The sequence below is a fragment of the Cajanus cajan genome, chromosome 3 (genome assembly GCF_000230855.2).
Source record: "Cajanus cajan strain Asha chromosome 3, NIPB_CcT2T_4, whole genome shotgun sequence".
Lineage (NCBI taxonomy): Eukaryota > Viridiplantae > Streptophyta > Magnoliopsida > Fabales > Fabaceae > Cajanus > Cajanus cajan.
In genome coordinates this window covers 79,725,349-79,739,967 of record NC_138519.1, presented here as the reverse complement: position 1 = coordinate 79,739,967, position 14,619 = coordinate 79,725,349, and the positions used below count along the sequence as shown (strand labels likewise).

The window sequence follows — 14,619 nt, the reverse complement described above, 5'->3', positions numbered from 1 at the left end:
CAAATAATCCATCCCAATATTTAATAAAATAACTTCCATCCATCAAAACTCAATTTGTTTCTTGATATATCATATGTAAACAAGGTTTTTTTTTTTTTTGAAAAAGCCAATAATATATTGAATATGTGGCACTAGGGGTGCCACAAACCCACAATTACAGTGAAATACAAGGTAAGGTATAGTTAGTTTATGAGCAAAGCTAGGCAGCAATCAAGAAGGTTTACATATTTAGGTATAGTTTATCCCAATAGAGACCACATGTAGCCTGGTAGGTACGCCTGGTCACCATATCAAATCTCAGACTTGACTTCTCCACCCATTTTGCCAGCATTGGGATGGACACGCTATCCATTGATCAAAGGTAAAGTCCATGAGGTCATTAAGCTTCAGCCACAACCACACAGTAATGTGTAAGTTGGCTTTCAAATCCTCTAGCGCAGTCACCCTTCTTCTGAAGATCTTGTTGTTTTGCCCATTCCAAATACACCATACAACAACACTCCTAACGATATCCCAACCCTTCATTTGGCGAAGACCAGAACATAGTTGTGGGTACTGACAATAATGTTGCCTCACTGTTTGAGGCTGGACTGTGGTGATAGAAGCCCAAGAAAAACAGTATTTCCACAATTGGTCAATAATTGGGCAACTGAAAAAGAGATGCGGTAATGTCTCTAGTTGCTCATTGCACATCACACACATTGAGTCTAGAGGAGGCAAGACGATGCCTCTTCTCAGAAGATTATAAACTGAAGGAAGAGCATTATGTAGCAGACGCCATTGCAAGATCACAGCTTTAGGTGGGATTTTCATATGCCAAATGTGAGACAATAAGTCGTCCACCTGACCATTGTACTTGAGATCATGTAATGCCTTGTAGGTAGAGCTGACCGAGAAGCATCCTGACTTATCAATAGGCCACACCCATCTATCCTTAGCATGTTTTTGCAAGGCCACTGTGGAGACTACATGTTGAAAGAATGTCCATTGCTCTTGATCTCTCTCTAGCCAGTTTCTTCTTCATTGGAATTTCCAGTGCCAATCCTCTCCCTCCCAGCAGCCCATGTCAGTCAGCTTATAACTTTGTTGCTTTGAGTTGACATACACCCAAGGGACCTTTTGCAACAAACTTTCTTCTCCTATTCACACATCCTCCCAGAAGTTAATTTCACCCCCATTCCCAATTTTCCACCTCTTAATTTTATCAAACCATTGTGACTGCTCATGACTTCCACAACATTTTTGTAGATCCCTCCACCACTCAGACCAGAATCTATGTTGTCGACCTCGCCGTCCCCCTCCCAAGCTACCATGGCCACCATATTTTGAGTCAAGGATGCGACTCCACAAGGTATCTTTTTGACAGAATAAGTTCCATCGCCACTTTGCAAGTAGAGAGGCATTGAAACATTTCATGTCCTTTATCCCCAACCCTCATAGAATTTTTGGAGACGTGATCATTTCCCACTTTACCCAACAGATTTTCTTTGTTCCTTCATCCATGCCCCAAAGAAATCGCCTTTGAATAGCTATCAACTTTTTATGTACTAATGTTGGCATCCTAAGGAAAGACAAGTAATAGAGGGGGATAGCTAATAGCACTGAGTTAATCAAACAGACTTTCCCAGCCATAGATACGAACCTGTGTTTCCAGTTGGCAAGCTTGTCTTTAATCTTCTGCAGTACTGGTTTCCATGTAACTGAACTCCTAGCTGAGGCCCTGATTGGCAGACCCAAGTATGAGAATGGAAAGTGGAGTGATTTGCAATTTAGCAAGTCTGCATACCTTTCTGTAAGACTGTTGTTCACACCTAAAATGCCTACACTACTTTTGTGAAAGTTGACTTTGAGTCCTGATGTCAATTCAAAACTCCTCATGAGGCACTTGACTGTAATTACATTTTCCATGGTTGCCTCTCCGATAAAAATTGTGTCATCTGCATACTGTAATAAGCTGACTGGCACCTTTTTCTCCCCGACTTGATACCCAACAAATTTACCTTTAGAAGTTGCCATCCTCATGAGCCCTGTAAGGCCTTCAGCCACTATAGTGAACAGGAATGGTGCTAGTGGGTCACCCTGCCTGAGACCTTTCTGTGGAGTAAACTCTTTTGTAGGACTCCCATTAACTAAAATAGACACGGTGCTTGTGTGGAGGCACTCCAATATCCAACTTATCCACTTATCGCAAAAACCAAGCCTCTGCATCATGTATTTCAAGTACTCCCAGCTCACAGAGTCATATGTTTTTTCAAAATCTACTTTGAATATTAAGCATGACTTCTTTTGCCTTCTAACCTCATCCACAATTTCATTAAGTACGACCACCCTATGGAGAAGATTCCTATTTCCAACAAAGGCTGATTGAGCTAGATCTATTACTTTTGGGAGAACCTTTTTTAGACGTTTTGCAAGCAATTTAGCCAGAATCTTATACATGCAGCCAATGAGCGAGATAGGTCTGTACTAACTTAGTTGTTGGGGGTCCACTTTTTTTGGCACAAGTGCAATAAAGGACGGGTTTGACCCTCTCGGAAGTCTCCCAAACGTATGAAATTCTTTAATAAATCTGATGATATCCTCCTTCAAGATGTCCCAACATTGTTTGATAAACTTAAAATTGAATTCGTCTGGGCCAGGACTTTTACTTCCATTACACTCCCACACTGCTTCCTTTATCTCTGACTCCTGAAAGACTTTTACTAGATCATCATTATCCGCCTATGTTATTTGATTAAAGACAACCCCGTCCATTTTTGGTCTTCTCCAACCTCCTTCCGAGAATCGATCTTTAAAGTAGTTCTTCACTTCTTCTTTAACTTGTTGTGGATCCTCCACCCAAGTTGGATTATACAAATCGAAGAATTGGATCATTTAACTCATTGAACATATTTTCATATCACAGTACTGTTGCATATATCTCAATTCTGATTAAAGGTTTTGTCCCAAAAAAATCACACAGCTATTTCTGATATTTTGAAATGTCGATATCACTTGATGAAAAACTTTCATTTGTCTTAATAATTGATGATGAAATCTTAATAATGAATAATTTTTAACTTACTAGTTACTACGTTCAGCCAGACTCGTCCTAGTGACAGATGAGTCTAAATTTCTAATGATTGGAAAAATAAAATGATTTATTTTTATTTCCATTATTGTATATAAAAATAATTAATGAATAAGTTTAAAATTAATTTAATTATAATGTACACATTATAAGGAAATTATTTTATCACATATTATATAGCTAAAATTTATTGATTTTTAATAATAATTTCAGCATTTATATTTCAGTTTTTAATTATTTGACCTTGTAAAAATATTTATATTAATAAAATATTAAAATTAAATTCTGTTTTTTACATGTTGACTTACACGTGTAAAGAAAACAGTTTTTATTTTTAGATTATAATAACATTAAATTTGGATCATATAACTATACAAAGATGGTTAATATTAAAAGTAATCTAGTGGTTACATGACCAATTAAAAAAGTTATGTACATTTTTCTCACAATAACACTTTTAATGATAAAAATAAAAATAAAAAAACAATAAATATAAATCATTAAACTATATTTAAATTTAAAATTTTAAAATACGTAATTATTTTTAAATATTTACCTAACTGCTAACTTTCTATTCTTTATTGATATATCGTATCTTTCACACACATCACAGGGATAACTACAACCCACATCACAAGGAAAATTGGTGTCTTAACATCAAAATTAGTATTTAACAATTTTTTTATTTAAGCTTTCATATTAAAATTGAAAAAGAATATCACAACAATATCGATCATGTATTTTATTATTCATTAATAATATATTATGATTGATTAATTATTAAATCCATAGAAATACAGAGAGTCACGGGAAGCAGCCTCGGTTCAGAAAGTACTTATTTTATTTTCAGTCAGATTATTTAATTGTTTAACCATTTTTTCTACAAGTAGGATTAGTACGAACCAATGGGAATTTGTATTTAATCAGGAGGTACTTTAACAGAATTTTTTTTTCTTCTCTTTCAATGGGAACATTTGAACAAAAAATTACAAAGTCAAGTACAATATGTGTCACAATAAGAAAAAAGGAGTACAATATTATTTCTTTAGAAAGAACAAACCAATGATTTGGCAAGCCTAACATCATCCATATTCTATAGAATCTCTTGAAGATGCCATTGATGTTCATTCAGCCATTATTTATCATACTCATGGAGTCATCACGAATTCAGAAATTTTAAATTACGAAGAAATAATTATATCCATAAATCAATAGGATAATATAATTATAGATTTTTTTTTTCAAAGTATAAAGGCGTTCTTTTATTTACATACTGAAATTTATCGATCGATCCAATTTAATTAAAAAAATTAAAAAAAATATGAATAATCAAAAATCAAATAAATTAGAAATCGAATAATTTTTTTTTGGATTAATTATATTTTTTTTATCTCTAAAGTTCACTACAACAAAATTTAGTATTACCGACAATTATTTAATAATAATAAATTAATTATCTCTATTTTATTATTTAATAAAAATATTAATGACTATTATATAATGACCACTAAAAATGTATTTACATCACATCAAAATTTATTATTAGCGACAATTATTTGTTAGAAAAGACTTAAGTCCCACATCAACTAGAAATAAAATAATTAAAGAGTATATAAGTGAATGATAACTCTTACCTTACAAATATGTTTTATAACTTACTATTCTAAGTTAGTATTTAAAAGATAAGATAATTAAAAAAATTAAAGAATATATACTTAGAAGATAACCTTCATCTTCTAAGTCTCACATCAATTAGAAATAAGGTAACTAAAGAGTATTTGTACTCATCTTACAAGTCTTACATCGACTAGAAATAAGATAATTAAAGAGTATTATAAATCTTTTCTTAAACTTTTAACGACAATTTTAAATGCCAGTAACAAATGACACAAAAAATTATACATTTTTCCCGACCATTATGATTGTCTTTACCAGTATATAGAACAATTGCCGGTAAATGTTTTAATGATACTGCATACAATGGCTAATATGTGAAATGTCAGTAAAAGATTTTGTAGCGATTTTTATTACCAGTAAAAATCATATTAAATGTCACAAAAAGTTCATTTTATTATAGTGGTTATATAATCTCATGAGTCTCTCTCTCAGATTTTTTCATATTTCGTCTCTCAATTAATTTACAAAATATCATGAATTTTATACCACACACATTTATGTGACAGTTATTTTTTTAAATTGTGACACAATTGTCTGAATTGTTACGGTTGGCTAAGTATGTGGGAGCAAAATTTATAACATTTTGTAAACTAAGAGACAAAATTATTGGAGGACAAAATTTGTGAAAATCTATCACTTTGGAGACAGAAAAGGCAAAGCTATTTTTATTGTCTTAGATTGAAATTCTGATTTTGAATCAAATCTAAACCGAAGTTGTGCATATGTATTTTTATTTATAATTTCATGATATCACTCATTTTTATATTTTTGTTTCTTATATATTAAAAAAAACCCAATTCTAATACTTATTTATTAAAAAAAATCAAATATTTTTTTCTTAACAATTTGAGTAAATTTATATAAATATAAATATCAAGTTGTGTAAATTTATTTTTATCAATATAATTATAGTAAAAATAGTTGAAAATAAATGAATTTTCTGAAACAATAGAACTCAATCTTCTAACCGAGTTTGAACAACTATCAATCAAATAAAGAATAATTAAGCACCAACGATTAGAAAATAATTAAAAATAATATTAAAAAATGTAAAAACTGCAAACAAAAGTCACGTATATCACACATAACAAGTCCACTTAATCATGTACTTGCACACACGATTTTCCACTCTTACTAATTTCTTTATAAATCTATGTAATATATATATATATATATATATATATATATATATATATTAATATTACTATTATTGAAAAAAACTCAAGTCCCACATCGACTAGAGATTAGGCGATTGAATAGTATATAAAATGGAAAGCAACCCTCACCTTACAAACCAGTTTTGTAGGGTTGAGTTAAGCTTAATCCACTATTCTAACAACTATATTAGTGACTAATAATATTTTATTTTTTATTTTTTACTATTATTTTTTTTATGTATTATCATTTGTTTAGTAATTTCTCTATTTAAAAATAAAAGTAAGGCTAAACCATGACAACCAATTCGAGTCAAATTGCTCTACATTGCATCGAATTTAAATTTTAGTTCGAATCAATTGATTGTAAGTTAAGAAAATTAAAGAAATCGGATGATTTGTGTTTTCCTTTAAAATTGATCAAATCTAAACCATAAATAAAAAATAATTACACACATATACTATATTTTAAAAAATGAGAATAGTTGAAGCTAAACCTCACAAACTAGATAAGTATCGAGTTATAACAAAAAATATTTCATGATGGATTTATGACATGTAGAATTAGGATTTAGGATAGTGCGATACTTTTACAATTTATACAACATAATTTTTTCTTATTATTATTTTCTCTTATCAAATTATTTTTTATATTTTAAAAAATATCCCGTAATTATTTAATTTGTTGATGAAATGTCATTCCTCGAAGTCTTATTTTATAATTAAGGTGTTGTGTTTAGATAGAGTTTAATATACTTTTATCCTATAAGTTATAATGTACATTTTGGTGAGTATAACACACACACACATAATTTATCAATCGAATTTTAAATTTAATATGAAGAATTTACGATAAGTTAAGTAATTGAGTTAAATCTTATTAGTTCATTTTACTAATTAAATATTATTAATATTTACTCTTCTCTCCATTTTTCCTTTTAATGAAGTTGTATTTACACACTACATTCGTAACTAGTCAATATTTAATATTTTTTTACCTTTTATCTTTATTTCTAAATCAAGTTTTGATAATATTTTCAATTAATTTAACTAGGAAAATTCAACCCAATCATTTAAAAAATTAGATCGATTTTGTTATTGAAATTTTTTTTGTTGAGTTTATTTTGTATATATAGTCAATACAAAAACATGTAAACTTTTAATTAATCAAGAATAATTGTTAATAAAACTATTAAATTAATTATTGTAAAATATAATAAATGTGAGAATAACATATTGTGATTAGATAATAATAATAATGTGATAAAATTGTATTATTAATAAAAGTACTATTTACTCAATTTAGTTATGTAATTTAGTTGTTTATTATTTTGTCATCTAATTATATCACTTTTAATATCAAATTTGGTCTAATTTAGATTGAAATGGTTTAAATTGTTTCTTTTTTTTTTTTACTTTTTTTATTTTTTCAACCAAAAATATTCTACATAATCTTTGACATTTACCGATATGATTTTTTTTTTATCAAGGTACAGGTTTTGTTAGTAAACCTTTCCTTATCAATGGCTAAAAGTCATTGGTAATTAATAAGTGTAACCATTGATAAGAGTATAGTATGTTTTAACTCGAGAGAAAGAAGTTTATATGATGATAATGATATATAGAACAACATCTTTTCAACAACGAAACTGCTGAAATTCTAAATAATTAAATAAACTAGTGGTTCAAAATTACCAATGAAATGACCAATGATAACTTGATGTTTCATTTTATTTTTTTTAACATGCCTTACTATTTGGCTATCTATATATCTGCAATAGGTTGTTGTCGATAAATCAAATCAACAATAGTTGTTTCGACAATTTCACCAATTAAAATATCTTTCTCTTTTTAATAAATCTTTTAAGGAGTTCTGGGAGATAGTCAGGCGGATTTTATAACTTTTATTGACTATTGAGGAATTTTATGATGATAGAAAAATTGATAGAAGGTTCAAACAGTTATTTTGTTGTTTTGATATCCAAGAAAATAATTTTAGTAAGGATGGGGGACTATAGTTTTGATAAGTTATATGCATAAGGTGTTATTTACTGAGCTGGCAAGTAGACAGGCTAAGGTGATGAATTCTATAATATCACACAGTCTATTAGCTTTTATATAAAGAGACAAATTTTGTAACATTGTGAATTATTATTATTATTTGTTTAATTTGATTAAATAAATGATTTATGTCAATTATTATTTTATCATTTTAAAATTCTAATGTTAAAGAATTTTTATAAGTTTAATTGTTTAGGAGTTGTCTTGAATTGATATTAAAGTTAATTAAATTTAGGAGAAAGTATATAAGGTTTTCTTAAAATTTGAATTTTGTAAGTTCATTTCCTTAATCAATTTAGAAAAAAGTTAGAGAGATAGGCTCTAAAATCAAAAGAGAAATGTTCCTTCTTTTGACTTCACATGTTGTTTTTATCCTTCCTTAAAGTGTTTTACATCAATGCAAAACGCAAATCCACCTCAAAAAACCTGAAACCGAGCACATTTTCAACATGTGCAATAGTAGAATACACATACATGTGCTATGTACATGTACAATTCATACAATACCATTTCCAACATGCAACTCATAATTAAACCAAAACATCAATTTTTTTCAACATAGTGTTTCCCAAAATCATAACCCTCAACTCCTAACATACAATCTACATCAAATGAACCAACTCATATACGAATCTAAAAGACTCAAATAACATTATCTCATAAAGCATTCAACCACTTAACAACTCAACTAAATACAATTTTCCAACCTCTCATTATACCTCGAAAGTGAAGTGAAATGAGGGAGGAGAAAAATAAAACTCCAAACAAAACACAACATAACTCCGAACAGATCAACAACTTGATTCAAGGCTCCTACTGATCTGAATTACAACAAAAAAACTTAGGGGAGATTTCGGAAAGAAAATCACCTCACTAGAGAAGGTTTGGAGAAGAAAGAGACTTACGGACCATAACACTTCTCTTTGAAACATTTTCTCTCTATTTTTTTAAAGAATGGAACTTGTGAAGCTTAATTCTAAACATAAACTTTATATACCTCCTTCATTGTGGTCAAATTGGACATCTGTCCAAAGAAACCCCCAAAACTACCTTAGTTCATAAGGAACTTTTAGATCCTATAATTTCTCAACACAAAACAACAATCTACATAACAACATATAGGTAATTAAAAGTAATGGCAACACCCTGAAACTCAGTGTCACCAAAGTGTAGATTTGTGTTGATGGGTTGTGATTCAAAACTTCAAAGCTAAGAATTAAGTGTTGGTGGTATCGTGTGGAGTAGAAAGCTTTGAGGATTGTGTTCTTCATCATTCTTCCTTCTTCTATCTTTCTTCTTGGTGATTTGAGGTAAGGGAAGCTTGCAGTTTAATTTTGTATGTTGGAATTGTTGATTTCATTCTATTAATTTGTGCTTTAAAAAACATTTAAATTGAAATTAAAATAAAATTCATATAAAATTGTACGTTTTAAGCATTTTAATTAATTATATGTTATATATAATTAATTATTATTTAACTGTAATTATTGTTATTTTAGAGTTTAGGGATTGAGGTAGTGAAGTTGTTTATGAGATGACCATAATTAAAGTTAAGTTGACTCATATATATGCATAAAATATTTCTATAACAACCCTACATATGGAAAAAGTCCAAATTTAAAGGTTTTGAATTGGAAGGGATAAACACATTCAAAAATCCAAATTTAAAGGTTTTGAATCAGAAGAATAAACCCATGCGTATGATATTCTAATAATCAGGAAAATATTAAATATATTAAATATTTATTTTAATTTTTTTAGATGATTTTCAACCTTAAAATACCTTATTATTTCAATTAATGTAACACTCAAATAAGAAAATAATAATAATAATAATAATAATAATAATAATAATAATAATAGTCCCTCCAAATTTAAATTTAGTGTATTATAAAAATATCTAAATTTGTATTATTAGGCTGATTATAATGCATTAACACTTAAATATGTCTTTAATTTTTAAAACATGGGATAAAATTATGTTTAATTTTTCAAATATAGTTTTGAATTTTTTTAGTTCATATAATTTTAAAAAATATTTTAGTCCCTTAAAATTAATAGTAACATTACAAATAATAACAAATTGAGTCAATCAAAAATATGGTTGGTAATGGCCTAATGGGGTTCGTGGGGGTGGGTAGTAGTATATTTGTCCTCGTCTTGCAAGATAAAAATATGAATTGTACCCCACCCCATATTCGTGTAGGTACTCATTAAGCGGATATTTATAAACTCTTTAAATATTTGCAGTATTCATGAATATTCATGGTTAATTAAATTTTTTTAGAAATAAAAAAATAAAAAAATCATTACAAATAATTTTAAGTTTGTATTTGATGGCATTGAAATGTTAAAAAAAATTGATGATAATTTTTAAACTTGCATTTAACGTTAATTTTATTGATATAAAAAAAATAACTGTTGTCGTCAATGGATTAGAGAGCTGGGATTCAAATTAAGAGGGTTTATTTATCCCCTTTGTGTTGTGTGTGAAAGTGTGCGTTGCTCTGACTATGGAAAAAAAATAAAAGGGTGTAATTTTAGGATTGCATGATTTTATATATAAAAATATTTAAGAAATTTTATTAAACAGGTATCTATGAGTTTAGGATTTTTTAGGGTTTAAGGTTTAGGATTTAGATACTATCATTACTCGTGTGTATTCATTTATACTACCAATTTATTATTCGTAATAGATTTTATTTACAAATACATACTGGTATGAATATTTTTATCATCCCTAATTGTAGAATTTAGTATAATATTTTTATTAATAATCGTAAAAAGCGTATTTTATATAATAAATTTAATAATATTTAAGTTTAATTTGATAAATTAACTAAAAACACTTGAAAAAAAATTAATAACATATTTAAATACACATTATAATTCACTTATTCACATTTAAATGTTATGTTTAATGAGCAACAAAGAATAAACAAATCAAATAAACACGAGTTTGAGACTTCTCCATCAAACAAATAAACATGCTATAAAATATTTTTTTTAAGTTGTAAGATTAAAAATATTAATTTTAAATTTAAGAGATTAAAATTATATTTATGTCACATATAAAATAATTTTTAAGATTAAAAAAAGTTTTTAATTTAAAAGACTAAAATTAACTTTATATCATATTTGAAAAATTAAGAAGATATTTGAGTCTATGATAAAATATTTTATGTGAAAATTGTTTTTAATTAATATAACTCAGAATAATTTAAAATTTTCCTGCTAAGAGCGTGATACGCTGACGAAATCCAAATCTTGGGTTAGCTGAAATTCATGGAACCGAGCCATGTGGGAAGCCGAGCCGTTTACGAAGGCACCTGTATACAACCAATTAACAATTAATTAATTAATTAATAATTTAATATTACCTGAAGAAATATCACCGTCACAAAATGGTCAAAAAAACCGGAAGACGGGCTACAACGGGTAAACAAAAAGTTGCATTTAGATTGAATTTCAATTTGGGTTCATTTGAAAGCTAACCGCAGTAGCAATCCACCTAACCCCAGTCAGATTCTAACCCCGGTTGAGTTTATATAAAGCGAGTGCAACTCAGAAACTCCACCGGGATGTGAAACTACTTCACCACTCCAAACCCGCCATTCATATCTCATTCTCAATCCTTTCAACCTTTCACTTTTCCACACCCTCTAATTTGGTGATGAAAATTTATAGTCTCTCTTACTTTTTAACGTGATTCAACCATGTAAAATGATCCATCCGAGAAAAATTTAGTACCTTATTTTTGTGCTTTTTATATTTTCGCGTTTTGGGATTATTTAGTTTCGCGTGTATGAATTTTTTGATGGGTGAAGAGGGAAAAGAAGTGGTGAGAAAGCAGGGACAACGTGGTGTTGATGGAGATAAGTGGTACTTGTATAGCTGCTTACAAGATTGTAAATATTGGTGCTGTTTGATACAGGATAGTTCCTTTTCGATGGTTCCTTTTGAGTGAAAAAACCTTGTCTTAGCTTCCCACTTCTCAGCTTTCTTTTGAGATCTTAAGACATTGACACACAATAAAAGGGGATCAAAACACTTTCTTCATCTAATAAGATCCCATCTTTAATTCCAACTCATCATGAAGAGACTTGGCAGCTCAGATTCTTCCCCTCCTCTCATCACAATTTGTCCTTCAACAGGTGCTTCATTAATTCACACTTGTTTATTGTTTTTCCTTTGTAGATTCAGCTACAGATCCAAGACCCATGTGTGTTTATCTTTTAAAAATTGATTTCTTTTTTTACACTTTGACACCCGGAGTAAATATTACTACTATAAGGAATATATGATGTAATAAAACTTGATTTTTATTATTTACAATTACTCCTCAGATCAACCACAGTTATAGAAATAGGAGTCAGATTGGTCTCTAATTCGAGATGCAAATAAAACAAGTGATAGAAAAAGAGCAATAATAAGTTAATGGGGTGCATAGAATGATATGGGTTGTGAAAGAATTAACCACTACTACTATTAGTGTTTTGTGTTGATTATACTAATGATTAAGTGTGATTTGCATTGATGTAGAGGAACACAGTCCGAGGAACAGCCATCACATGTATGGTAGGGAGTTCCAATCGATGCTTGACGGACTCGACGAGGAAGGGTGCGTTGAAGAAGCGGGGCATCAATCTGAGAAGAAGCGTAGACTAAGTGTGGATCAAGTCAAGGCTTTGGAGAAGAACTTCGAGGTTGAAAACAAGCTTGAACCTGAAAGAAAGGTGAAGCTTGCCCAAGAACTCGGGTTGCAACCTAGACAAGTGGCCGTTTGGTTCCAAAACCGTCGAGCTAGGTGGAAAACCAAACAATTGGAAAGAGATTATGGTGTTCTTAAAGCCAACTATGATGCTCTTAAGCTCAACTACGACACCATCAATCAGAACAACGAAGCGCTACGGAAACAGGTACAATAGAACTTCCACAAACATCAATATAAATTTTTTTACTAAATTACATAATCATCCTTTATGCTCAAATTACACTTGCATCCCTAATTTTTCTTATTTTTTAATTACTTTATTTGTTCTCTATATAGCTTCATAACTTTTTATAGATATATTCATCTTTTTTTTTTATTTCCTATAACTAAAAATAATTTTTTAGTCTTTTTTATATAGTTTATAAATTTTATCGTTGAATTAAAAAAATGATATATATAAACATTAAAATTTAAAGTTATAAAAAAAATTAGTATATATATATGAACTATGTAAAATTAATGGAACTATAACAACAAATTAATTAAACCTATTTTATTATCACGACCCGTCTAAATTGTTTCGTTTGATAAATATTCCTCTTTAGACATTATATTAATAACCTTAAAGTCTATTTAATGAAGTTACCTTAAACCTTAAAAGAATAAGGAAATTAATATTGTGTAATTTCACAGATTTTAAGAAATAAGGGTGTAATTTAATCAAAGAAAAAAGTATGGTAAAGAACAAATAAGATTTGTGGAAGCATGGGCATAGTTTAGTGTGGTTGTAGTGAGTAATTTAGAATCGTTTGGTGTTTGTAGATTAAGGAATTGAAATCAAGATTGGAAGAAGGGAACACCGAAAGCGGATATTCCGTGAAGGAGGAGATAACGATGATGCCGGAGACAGAAGAGAAAACGACGGAACAACAAAGTAAGAGCGACCCATCATGCGAAACCTCGGTTCCAGGTTCGGAGTCGGAGGATCAGTTGAACTACGAGTGTTTCAACAACGGTGTCGGAGCGGCTTCGCTCTTGCAAGTGGACTTCAAAGACGGTTCTTCCGACAGCGACTCGAGCGCGATCTTGAACGAAGACAACAACAACAACAACAGCAACAGTCCCAAGACTCAGCATCTGTTACTCTCTCCCGAGTCCTCTCCGTTGAAGTTCAACTGCTCGGTGTCGACGGCGCCGCCACAAGCTCCGGTGAACTATTTTCAGTTCCAGAAAACGTATCAGGCGCAGTACGTGAAGATGGAGGAGCACAATTTCTTGAGCGCGGACGAGGCCTGCAATTTCTTCTCCGACGAACAAGCGCCGACGCTGCAGTGGTACTGTCCAGAGCAGTGGAGCTAACTGAGGGAGAAAAGGGAACCGCTATATTGAACGGTTGTGTTCGTGTTCAACGCAGAAAGGCGCTGTGAAACGGTGCGTTGCGAGTGTGCAGAGAAGCCAAGAGTTGCGAAAGAATGGATCTGCATGGCGTTGGCGTGGGGTCGGAGATGACGATTGATTGCGGGTAATTATGACTCTCGCCCGTGTGGCATGGAGTTATATCATATATTAATATTATATGAATAATTACTATTATTCAATCATAAAGCAAAACTATGCTGTAAAAATTAAATTAAATTCCAATTATAATAACCATGTAGTACTACTTTTTATGGAAGAGGAAATGATAAAATAAAAATAAAATTCGGTTAAATGATTTGTCTGCGTAAAGGTTAAAGAAAAAAAGATAAAGGTAGTGATTAAGTTCACCCATTTTTGGGTGGATTGAGGCGGACATATGATGTAATAAAAAATAAGATTAAAAAAAAAGGTAGAAGTAACATGAAAGAAAAAATAAATTTTACCATATTGTTATTCTAGTAATTAAATATCGTACTTGTATCTTGAACGGATTCTTTAACTAATGATCGATCAATTTATCAAAT

General features: G+C 30.0%; 2 protein-coding genes across 2 annotated transcripts; one reads left to right on the top strand and one right to left on the bottom strand.

Moving 5' to 3' along the window:
- Positions 1 to 297: 297 nt before the first annotated feature.
- LOC145956483 (uncharacterized) lies at positions 298 to 1,403 on the bottom strand. The gene is made up of 2 exons (XM_083072089.1): positions 1,211 to 1,403; positions 298 to 965 (listed from the first exon to the last, which is right to left on the bottom strand). Exons 1-2 carry the CDS (start codon positions 1,401 to 1,403, stop codon positions 298 to 300), a joined length of 861 nt encoding a protein of 286 aa, XP_082928215.1.
- A 10,123-nt stretch (positions 1,404 to 11,526) lies between these two features.
- On the top strand, positions 11,527 to 14,387 carry LOC109800510 (homeobox-leucine zipper protein ATHB-6). Its single transcript, XM_020361292.3, has 3 exons — positions 11,527 to 12,116; positions 12,505 to 12,881; positions 13,499 to 14,387. The coding sequence occupies exons 1-3, from the start codon at positions 12,056 to 12,058 to the stop codon at positions 14,033 to 14,035; spliced, it is 975 nt and encodes a 324-aa protein (XP_020216881.1). The 5' UTR covers positions 11,527 to 12,055; the 3' UTR covers positions 14,036 to 14,387.
- The last annotated feature ends 232 nt before the right edge of the window (positions 14,388 to 14,619 follow it).

Coding starts and splice junctions, on each gene's coding strand:
- LOC109800510 (XM_020361292.3), top strand. CDS start 12,056: ATGAAGAGACTTGGCAGCTCAGATTCTTCCCCTCCTCTCATCACAATT. Junction 12,117..12,504: donor CACAATTTGTCCTTCAACAG/GTGCTTCATTAA, acceptor GCATTGATGTAG/AGGAACACAGTCCGAGGAAC. Junction 12,882..13,498: donor ACGAAGCGCTACGGAAACAG/GTACAATAGAAC, acceptor TGGTGTTTGTAG/ATTAAGGAATTGAAATCAAG.
- LOC145956483 (XM_083072089.1), bottom strand. CDS start 1,403: ATGCCTCTCTACTTGCAAAGTGGCGATGGAACTTATTCTGTCAAAAAG. Junction 966..1,210: donor AGTCATGAGCAGTCACAATG/GTTTGATAAAAT, acceptor TTCAACATGTAG/TCTCCACAGTGGCCTTGCAA.